Raw genomic sequence first — 11,734 nt, 5'->3', positions numbered from 1 at the left:
CATCCTTTCATGTCAAGTTCTTATTAAAACAACAACAGCAACAAAATTGTCCCCCAGAACAACAACATTTTAAAAAGTTAAATTCTCTATGGCTCCTCTCAACCCAAGAAGACAACCTCCCCCCCAAAAATCCCCACAGAAATCTCCCTAAATTCTAGCATATACAACCTCAATGCTAACTCTCTACAATAATAAATTACGAAGGTGATCCCATCCGTTTCTAAAAACAATATGATAATAGCATAAGTTGACAAATCTTATCTAATGGGAGCAAACTGGTTGATTTTTCATCAGCATTCTTCAGCCTCATGCAGAGAATAACCTGGGGAAAAAAACAGAAAGAGAGAACCCATAGACCACTTTCTCTAACCTCTTACTCTGGAGTTCTGCTGCTACATTGATATCGTTTTCACAGTATCCTCCTTATATTATAAACTGACATAATCCTGGCCAAATCTGCTAAACAATAAACTCTGGGGGGTTATTCCTCTTAATTTTCAGGGTCACCCACTAAAGACATTTAGAAAATGGCAAGAATTCTTTTGCCTGTATATGAATTTGCAGCCATCCTTCCTGTCTTCACCTTTTTAATAATTCCAAGCCTTTATCTGAACACAAGGCACTCTTTGGATGGGGCCCTTAAACAACTAAAACCAAAGCTAAAAATGCACACAAAAACGTTAAGATGCGAAGATACTGAGCCAGAAGTAATGATCTCTGGGGAAATATCAAAAAGGTATTTAAAAAGTCTTCACTTGTTGGTGGAAGATGGTAATCGATGGGAATAGATGAGTCTACCTGGAGAGAACATTCCAGAGCTTGGTGCCACAACCTTGAATGCCCTCTCCCAGATGGTCAGGAATAAGGCATCATTACTACAGTATAGCTTGGACATTTGATGAGCACCTTGAGGAATAATTGTTCACAAACCAGCTATCACTGACTTGAGTGATCAGGTAGTTGGGGCAAGGCATAGCCTGGGTATTGAGCAGCAAGCAAATAGGAAGGCTAGGTCTCCAGATCCAGTGGGAGACCTCCCACCCCCTGATAAAACTGTTTGTTGCTGTCTAGCTGATACAGTTTGGGAGAATGCCAGCAGCACCATGACATTGATTTCAAGTCATGTCACAAGTGACACCACTACATGGCTGGCCGTGTTACATCACATGGTAAGTCTTCTAACAGTTGCCATCTTAGGACTGGCAACCCTGTAACCAGTGAAGAGAGATATCCTTTATCCTCTCAGCACTGTATTATTATGTGTAGACTAGAATAAACCAAGCAGGAATGCTAGTCAAGTTTGGAGCTGGGGTGGGCTTGCCCAAATATCTATAGCAATGGTAGACTACTCATTCCATAGTGACCTTTACTCGAAAGCCCAAAATATTAATTGATAGAGGTTAGCCATTAATAAAGCCTTGTTCAACCCAGATGCTTGTGTCTCATGTTTTCATTCTGGATTCTGGACTCCATAGCACATCTAAGCCATGCCAGAACTAACCCAGCATTGTCATTTATTAGCAGGGTTCATTCTCTTTAGGAAATTATGGTCCATACTCCCATCAGCCCTGCCACTTAGCCATGATGGCAGGGGCTGATGGGAATTGTAGCCCATGAACATCTGGAGGGCCATAGTTTGAAGACCCCTGCTCTACAGAGTTACACCAAGCTTGAGTAACTCTATAGGATTCACCTTGGTATCCTCTAGTGCAAGGGCTGACTTACCTTTACCTTGGTAAGTACTGTTTGCATTCTCTAGTTGCCGTATTCCAAAAACAATATGGATCTTGAGAATCTATGCAGGACCTTATTGGAGGAGACATACAATTGTCATTTTAGAATATGTTGCCTGTACCATCAGTCCTTGATGGTAAGTTTGAGAACAAAGTGAATAAGGAATACCTACTTTTGGCAGTTGCGATAAAGTGCACAGCTTCCCAGTGGAACGCTTATGACACAGGTTGGAAATGCTACATAAAGCAAACCCGATGGCTTGTCCAGCTCCATGCTCACAATAGTTAGATAATCCACACCATCATACTGACACCTGATTTGAGAGGGGGAGGGGAAGAGTTCAATAAATGATGGAGAATTTGATTGTCACCAGAATACTTCAAAAATAGCACATAATGAAAGCCACAGATATTTTCAGATGGAAAAAAAATCAAGAGATGTACAAATACATACTCCCCCTTTTTTGCACTTCCGTTGTCACTTTGGTTTAAGTATCTTTTTTTTCCCTAAGAGCCTTTTCCTTTGACCTAATTTTTTGGTTAGTTTTCCCATTTTCACACATTTCTTTTAAAGCACTTCCTTCCATTTTACCCTCACATCTGCCCTACCGCATCACCCCATTTTATAAATGACTTCTATGGAATATTTTAAAATATGCATGCATGCTGCCCTGCGCCTGGACTGAGTTGGGAATGGTGGGATATAAATTTAATAAATAAAATAAATAGATTTTATGCCACTTGTATGCCATTTTATACCACCTGCTATGATTTAATGTCATTTTAACTAATGGTGCCCTTTATTATATGTTGCTTGTGAGGCATTCATATGCAAAAAAAAGTGGTGTAAATGTTAATACCAATTTTGAAATGCCTTGTTTTGGTGGGGAGACAACCAGTTTTCTTCTGCATACCAAGGCTTGAATCCAATAGACAATCCTTGCTCTGGGGCACAGTTCCTCATCTTGCAACAAAGGCTTTTGCAACACTTGCAACAAAGGCCCTTTCGCCACTCACCTCTGTCCGAGGGTTTCTGCGCGCAATTCCTGGCGCGCGCCCCGGCTTCCCCATGACCCCGCACTCTGCGCAGGATCATCAAAAGGCGCCATTTCAAAAGGCGCCAGGAATTACCCACACTGAGGGGGCGCGAGAGAGGCAGCGTCAGGGTGGCTGCGTTCTCGCCGCCCTGAAGTGGGGAGTGCAGCTGTACCCTGCGCTACTTGAGGAGAGTAGCGCGGGGCTTAAGGTAAGAGGGGAAAGGGCCAAAGGCTCATTAAATGTACAAAAATGTATTAAAATGTGGTTAGAGCCAACCAGCTTTCCTGTTGGTTAAAAGGGAGAACCACACTTGTCCGTCTCAAAAGACTGTTCTGGGTTTCGTGAAACCTGCACAGACAATGTCAGATGGGGACTGTAGTGAGGAGGAGAATAAGGTAAGTTTGAGTTGAAAAGCGGATAGGATGCAATCTATGGTTAGGAGTTTGGAGTGTTCATGTCGTTCATAGCAGATTTTAAACCCACATTAAACCCACATTTAAAAACGACAACACATAAAATACATTAAATTAAAAATAACCAAGTTCCCTGATTTTTCAGATTATACCTTGAGAATTCAGATCTAACCATTTTCTTTGCTCATGAAAATACAGAAAAAGAATGAATGATACATACGTGTCATGATTGTAAACATTCATCTCCTCAACCAAAATGCTGCTACTCAGAAGAGGACCATTTTCTGACCTGTCCCAGACCTTTAAAACTCTGCCACGCTCTGTTCCTAGGAAAGTCACAATCTGGTCCCTTTTTGGCCCAGCAGAATTATCTACAACAATTTTTGTGAGTTGATACCTGCAATGATAATATTACCAATTTAATCATTACATTAGGCCATCATTATATTAGATCATGAACGTGCTGTCAATAGGCAATATGGTGCCAACTAGTGAACTTTTTCATGCCAACTTCTTTAGCATGCTTTTCTCAAGTGTTCCTCTACTTTACTGGAACAGAAGGTTAAGAAGAATCCAAGTGAAACATCACTTTTTGTCAACACGGAGAACCCAGTCAAAAACAGCTACATCTATTGTAGGAAGATATTTGGCTTGGAACCTCTTCTGGCCTCGTTGCCACAGAAGCTATTTTATTATTGTCTAACTGCCGTACGGCAGCCATTTTGTGATTGCACCCACTAACTGTTTCCAAAATTTCCAAAATTCCAACATGGGTACAGTTACGTTAGCGATTCCAAAATTGGTGAGCCTTGCATTAATTTCTCAATCAATTGCTTGATTACTCAAAAGCATTAAAGAAATAAGCTTTCCCACAGAATTACAAAGGATGGAGACTCCAAAATGAAATGGATAGAGTAGAGCACAGGTTCTGGCACAGACACTGAATGAATGCAGCTGCTTTCACTAGGGCAACCAGATTTCCTAGTTTGGGTGGAGTCTACTCACTGGCAGTCCCTTACCTCTGCTCTGTGAGTTGGTGGAAGGGATGGGAGAATCACTGTTACCTGAGATTCAATGAACTATAACATAACATAACAGCTCAGGAGGCTGCTTTTATAAAAGAGTAGATCATAGTCTATTGCATTGTTTATTGTATACATTTCTTTCACTGTATTGGGTCCTGCATTAAGAACATAAGAACTAGCCTGCTGGATCAGACCAGAGTCCATCTAGTCCAGCACTCTGCTACTCACAGTGGCCCACCAGGTGCCTTTGGGAGCTCACGTGCAGGAGGTGAAAGCAATGGCCTTCTGCTGCTGCTGCTCCTGAGCACCTGGTCTGCTAAGGCATTTGCAATCTGAGATCAAGGAGGATCAAGATTGGTAGCCATAGATCGACTTCTCCTCCATAAATCTGTCCAAGCCCTTTTTAAAGCTATCCAGGTTAGTGGCCATCACCACCTCCTGTGGCAGCATATTCCAAACACCAATCACACGTTGTGCGATTGTAAGGCATTCTTATGTGTAAGGGATTCTTATGCCTTACACATTTTTTTAGTTTGTGTAAGGTAAGGTAAGATCCATATGTAATTCCATTTGAGTCTCAGTAAGAAAGGCAGGCTAAACATGAAGGAAAATCATATAAACATGCCTTTTTCAACTGGTTGGACCAGTTTAGTGCTTGAAACCTAAAGTTACCTTGGAGTCTTTCAGCATCTTAAATGACAAACAAAAGTAATCCGATGCTGAGATGATTACCTGACCATTGTCATCAGAAACCATGGCTTGGTGAAAGTTGATGACACTGATCCATCCATGAGAGGATGCATTTTCATAAACACTAGAACTTTATCTGGAAATTGAGTGGAGGACGTATACTTTTCAAAGGGTGGGGAGCCAGCACAGGTACCAGGCCTAAGAATGGGTAGCAAAAAAAATTGCAATTATTGACTACTTCAGGGGCAATAGTCTGCATAAACTATTTTTACAGTCTTCTTCTATAAGGCAAGTAGGCACCTCATGTCTTGCAAAGGATTGAAATGAGCAATAAATAACATTTCTGGTTGAGGCTACAAAGGTAAGATCCACCTGTTATTGAATAGTGACAGAAACAGTCAGAAGATGAATAATAGCAGCAGCACGGTATACAATAACATGTGGATCTAGTCTTTGGTTTAATCTGTGCCTAATCATGCCATAGTTTGTGTTTAGCATCCCATAGTTGGCTCTGTTTATTATAGGAATTCTTAATGGATGACCATTAATTTACATAAATGCCCTATGCAGATTTTTTTAATTTTAGGAAATGCAGATTTGCCATTCCTTGTATGAGTGCAATAAACAAACATGTAGGTTGGATCCAGCAAGATTTTTCATTCATTCTTGCACAATTTGCTTCGATATCATCGTCCGTCTCCTACATGGATTTTGTCCATGCATCTAGTAAGTCCAAGGTTTTCTTGTTCCAGTGATTGAAAGAGATCACCCCATCATTGTTTTCCCAGCAGCAAGCCTAGTTGATCCATCCCAAAGTGTATACTGTGTTGAGATTCTATTCATTAAGCACAGTCCAGATCCAAAGCAAGACTCCCATTTCTGGAATTAGAAGCTTTTTATATCATTTGCAGTGGATTTTCCCCCATGGAAGAATGAACTAAGCCTAACGAGTCAATCCAGAAGAATCAACATTCTCACTGATGCAGCTCCCTGGAACTATATCATAACAAATATGAAAGCCCTAGTTTTTACAGCATATGTGTACACAGTATATTAATAAGACACAGTGCTACCCATTCTTTAATACATGAACTATGTTTGATCCAACCAGTTGTTTGCTCGTGAAAAAGGGAGGAGGGTTCTCACTGACCAGTTAGAAAGGCTATTCTGGGGATCATGGGACCTGCATTGATAAATACCATGGAGATGGGGCTATTGTAAGAACACAAATAGAACTGGCTAGATCCAACTCACTTGATGCTGGAAAAAATATGGTGTTCAGAATTCCAAAAAGAATAGTACTCCCTTGAAAATAAATCCAGATAATTAAGAGATCCAACTTTTGGGGAGAAATTCAGATAGCAAGAATTTTGTAAGGAACCCTATGTTTAACTATGCATGGTTCTCTCATAGCTTAATGTATCCTATAGAACAGTGTTTCCCAACCTTTTTGAGGTCAGGGTACCCTTGACTTCACACTTCATATCTCACGGTACCCCTGCCATCCCCCCACCTTCCCCTCCCAGGGTGAAGGGAAGCACTGGTGTGAGGGGGGGAAGTGGCTGCTGACCTTGCAGTAGGCCCTGCCCCCTGGGCCAGCTCCATGACCTTGTTGGCGCCGGTGAGACACCACAAAAGTGAGGGGGCCGGTAGTGTTGCTGCGGTACCCCTGGGACATGCTCACGGCACCCCAGGGTACCACGGAACCCTGGTTGAGAATGGCTGCTATAGAAGGACCTGCATTATTCTGCCATATAATCTAGCCTACCTTTCCACTATTGGCTATGAGCAAATTCTTCAGAAGAATTATAAACGCATGTGGTTTTGTATCTTACAGAGCAGAAACCAAGTCACACCCTTTGAAGCTATTGATTATAATGGACTTAGAGCAATGTAACTCTGCTGAGGATTGCCAAAGATATTTTTTTTAGTATTTGCATTGCATGCTAAATTTCCATTTCTGTGAAAACTACCATCATTAGTACACAGATAATACCTGGGTATGGGGACTTCTTCTTCGTGAAGCGGTGTCCATACTGTGTCATACTCCCTCTGGGTTTTGAAATTCCCAGCAAACACCGCCTCAACATCCTGCATATCAAAAGCGCATACAGCCGAGCCAGGGATGCTGCAATGTGAAATTCCCAGAAATAGTTACAAGTGAGGTATATAGATATATATACACACACATCAGTTCCAGTCCTTTTCTTAGCCCAAAACACCAGTCTAAACACTCTACACTCTAAATTTTTGCATAGGATTATGGGTTTCCCCAACTGCGTGTCTTACGCAGCCTTACGCATTGAACTAGGCCTATGTTCCTTAACTACCTTGGCTTGGATTAGAGCAACTATATACTGGTTAAAAATCCACCATCATTCCAAGCCAGGCAGTTTCACATGCTTACTGCTCTCTGAATTTAACACTTCAAACTGGCATGATAAAATAGTTGATAAGATTACAGAAATCGGCATATCTATGGATGAAATATCAATGTTATCTTATCTGGAGGCAAAAAAATTGTTAAAAGAAAAATTCCTTGAATGGGATTATCAAAGATCTTTAATAGCAGCAAATTCAACTTGCTCACCTCTAAATCAATCACTAGTTGAAGGAAAGGGTTGCATGTCTCATTATTTACTCTATATGATTAATTTTACATTAAGACGCGCATTCTCTTTAGCAAGATTCAATATTTTGCCATCTGCTCTACTCGAGGGCGGATTCCAAAAAATACCAAAGACCGAAAGATTATGCCCTTGCAACAGCACACAAGTAGAAACACTAGAGCATATCATGTTTCACTGTCCAAATAGGGAATGCTTAAGGTATAAGTATCGACCATTGTTTACATCCTTTAATGTAGATATGACAGATGATCAAAGGATAAAGTATTTCCTGGATGGATCAAATCAGGATTTTTCTGAATTAGTTGCCAAGTTTCTGCTGGATATAATTGGCACATCTGCTAAGGGAGATTTTTATATTAAACGATGGTTATTTGAGTTGTAACTATGTTATTCTGGTTGTAAAACGTTTCTGGTTACAAATTGTTTTACTGTATGATGCCAATAAAGGCTTTGTGTGTGTGTGTGTGTGTGTACACACACATCTGTAGCTTCAGCTATAACTATATATAAATTCACAAACACAATAGTTAAGTAGAAGACTTCTGGCCACATTCCACTTGATTCTGTGAGGCCCCTTCCGTACAGCAAATGTATAATGGGTTGCAGTCGGGATGAAGTGACCTGTTTTCTTTTTTTCGCATTCACATGCATCTGTGCAGACAGTGATTGGAGCCCACAGAAACAATCCAGTTTGCTGTCGTGCCTTCGCATGGAGACACATCCCTTTTTTAAAAATTTACTTCCCACTGATGCGTAGCTATGCAGGCATGCATAATGAACCCCTACAGTCCTGCTGATGCCTCACTATACATCACCATCTGCACCTGCATAGCTATGCAGATGTAAGCCATGATTTTTTTTTAAAGGAACATGGAGGTGAATAAAGTGCCTCCTACCCAGCCATTTGCTGGCAACTGGCTGCAACCTGGGATTTTTTAAAAGACTTGCTAGGGAAATAACACGGGGCAAACTCGTTTTAGGGGTGGAATCTATGCAAAGTTCACCCCCAAAAAATGGGGTTTTGGTCAGGGAAAAAGGAGGTTGAATCCAATCCAATTCTTCAGGAGAATTCTGAAGCATCCCGTGCGTAATGGGCCTCTGTCAGTCAACCTTTTTGGCATAAATCAAGTACAATGAGTTGAAAGACACAGCAATATGAGAAATAGCATTAGTCACAAATTTCTGCTTCATGGCCTCAGATCCTCATGGCGATGAGAATTCTAACAACCAAATTAGTTACATGCAAATTTCGATTAGACAAAAAAAAATACCTATTATTAGCAGGGAGAGTCTCATTTTATAAAGGAAAGGTCTGATAAAAGAGTCATATATATTTTTCCGTCAGCATGATCTCATCAAGACCATTTATGAGCTTGTTCGACTATGTTGAAGAAAAGTTCTTGGAGAAGTTACCTGTTTTTAGGAGTGGTGAAGACTGCCACAACCACATCCCGACCATTGATTTTGACAATATCTGTAACAGATCTCAGTACATTAAAATAGAAAGGGATATCGCCTTCGACTGAACAGATCATTCGTGCCTTCAGGAAGGAAGTCCACTGTTTTTGAAGAACTGCTCTTCCTCCCATGTCATTTTTGCAAACCCGAGCTACTCTCGGTAAAATTACCTTAATAAAAAAAAGGAAGGGAGAATGGGAACATGGAAACATCTGAAGTTTTTTTTAAAGATTCTCAGAGGTTTCTTTACTTTTTTGCTGTCAATACAGACATAGAAATCGCAGTGTATATTTAATACATACAAAAATATTTTAATGTGTAAAACAAATGACGAGTGGGATCAGCTTTTCTTGGCTGAGGAAAAGAAAAAGTGAGGTCTTCTTTGACTACCCAAAACATCTATGTTGGGGATCATATGGTGATTTCACTGGTGATTTCCACACAGCAGAAATAAAACATCTTTCAGACATTTTAAAAACCATTTTGGAGAAGAAGTTCACACAGCTCTCTTCTCCAAAATGTCTTCAAAACGTTTTATTTATCTAAACCTGGGTTTTTCAAAAATCCCTAAACTAGCAATCTTTTCCCCTAACAAGGGCCCTTTCCACACGGCACTGAGTGGGAGTGCATTGGCATAAATTATGCCAATTCACCCCCACAGGATCGTTTGCACAGACAGTTCCAGTAGGGGCACAGGGGAAGGCACAGTCTGCGCCTTCCCCAACTGACTTACCTTCTCCTGCTGGCTTCCGTTGTGTTGTGGAGGCCAGGGGACATGCCCCCCTGGCCAGAGCGATGGCTCTGGAGATGGAGGCCGGGGGAGTGTCCCCTGGCTTCCATAATGCGACAGAAACCTGCAGGCGCAGGTAAGCTGGTTGGGGAAGGCGGGAGGGAAACACCACCTTCCGTCCGCTGCTGTTTGCATGGCAGCGGGTGGAAGGCGCCACTTTTGAAAAACCTCGTTCGTGGAGCTAGGTTCAAAAGTAGCGTTTCCGCACTGCTTGGGCGGTGCGAGCATAGCACTTCTGCATTGCAGCAGCACCTGCTGTGCGACTGCCTCCCTAGGGACGGCATTTTTGCCATCCCTCGGGCGCTGTATTCCCCCCATGTGGAAACAGCCTTGAATTGAAGACCTTTCCTGCCTTCTGAATGAACAAAGGCCGTTTCCGCACGGGCATTTAATGGCGGCCTGGAGATGGCAAAAACGCCGTCTCCAGGCCGCCATTCGCACAGGGGGCGCAGCTGCATCGCAGCCGTGCCGCGAAGCCGGTGTTTCCCCAGAGCACTTGGAAGCACTCTTGTTGGGGAAACGCCGCCTCGAAGCTGCTGCCGAGCGAACGGCAGCGGCTTCGAGACGCATCCCCCACCCGGCACTTACCTTGTCCCTGGGCCTCCGGCGCGTCGCCGAGGCCTGGGGACACGCCCCCCTGCCCTGCGCCGCTGGCTGCCCGGCACTTTCCAGGACCGTCCGCACAGACGGTCCCAGCGTCGTCGGGTCGGCGTCGGAAACGCCGACCCGGTCGCTTCCGCCTTCGTGCAGAAACGGCCAAAAGCAGGCAGGAAACCCTTTATTTCTCACACCCAAATCTCTTTCTTTCATTTTCACTGTTCGCACCTGCCATTTTGTGTGCTGCAGCAGAGTTTCTCTGAAGGTTCCTCATGAAGGTTTCCTCTGCTTGCAGCTCATCTGCATGCAATTTCTGTACTAAAAGTGGATGGATAAAGTCGGTTTTGCCCAGTGATCCTGTGAATGTGTCATTTTTCCTTTTCTCATTTGTCATCAGGGAGATCTGTGAAGCTACAACGTCATGATTACAAATATGTGCATATTTGTGTCATAGCTTTGTAGACATACTTCTGAAATCCAAAAAAAAGGAAAAACAACACTTCTGCAGGATTGGTAGGAAAAAAAACTTTATTCATCTCTGCAAGGGAAGGGACTAAAGATTTACTAAAAAAAATGAAAGCTGAGAATTTAGAGAACCTGATTAACCTATCATTACAATAATGTATCAACATGTTGCTTTTTAAGGGCTTTTTAAAAAATGAGAAGGGGGATGAGAAGGAGTGTTGATAATGACACTCCAATCATCAAAAAGTTGGCTGGAGGTGAATGGGGGCAAGTAGGATAAAGATTGCTGACAGAAACATTATGCATGAGGGAAAAGGGTTAGGGTTATGGTTCTGGGTCATCTCCCAGAAAAAGGTTGGGGCAAATGTGGTCTCAAAAGAGACAGAAAAAAACTGGGGGAAGAGGGGATAAAAACCTGATGTAAAAACTGAAGGCACAAAAATGTGTGTGAAAATTATAGGGTAAACCAAAGCAGTATGGGACCAGAGCCCACAAAAAAACCCCATGTGGAAAAGCCCCCATTCCAAATAACCTTGCCATTGTTACAGCTGTTACTTCAACAGCACCCCTAATTTGCATTGGCCTGTGACAAAATTTTGCCCCTTACCTTACCAACGTTCTTGTATTCCAGTGACAGTTCATGAAAGAAGAGGTAGATGTAGTCACCGTACTCTACGGCATGAATAAACTCAGGATCTGTGATTGCGACAAAAGGAGAGGGAATCTTTAGGAATAATTAAAGAGTTATTAATGGATGTAAATAATGAAGCCAACACTGGGGCCCATCAGTCTGAGTCAATTTTTAATATTTTTGCTATGATGATATTGGGGCCATCTGCTTTTCCTTACTATTACTATTACTATTACTATTACTATTACTATTACTATTACTATT

The 11,734-nt window shown here is 42.1% G+C and overlaps 1 protein-coding gene across 1 annotated transcript in view; it reads right to left on the bottom strand.

Moving 5' to 3' along the window:
• Positions 1-306: 306 nt before the first annotated feature.
• The window catches only part of LOC125444217 (semaphorin-6A-like), a 98,398-nt gene continuing 86,970 nt past the window's right edge, over positions 307-11,734 (bottom strand). The window contains exons 9-12 of the mRNA XM_048516651.1: positions 4,942-5,097; positions 3,405-3,581; positions 1,907-2,047; positions 307-322 (exon numbers count right to left, since the gene is read on the bottom strand). Of these exons, the coding sequence (XP_048372608.1) occupies positions 307-322; positions 1,907-2,047; positions 3,405-3,581; positions 4,942-5,097 (490 nt within the window). The remainder of the gene's footprint in view (positions 323-1,906; positions 2,048-3,404; positions 3,582-4,941; positions 5,098-11,734) is intronic.

This window comes from Sphaerodactylus townsendi, linkage group LG15 (genome assembly GCF_021028975.2).
Source record: "Sphaerodactylus townsendi isolate TG3544 linkage group LG15, MPM_Stown_v2.3, whole genome shotgun sequence".
NCBI lineage: Eukaryota > Metazoa > Chordata > Lepidosauria > Squamata > Sphaerodactylidae > Sphaerodactylus > Sphaerodactylus townsendi.
Note: the sequence above shows the minus strand (reverse complement) of the source record. Positions and strands in the feature narration are given on the sequence as shown.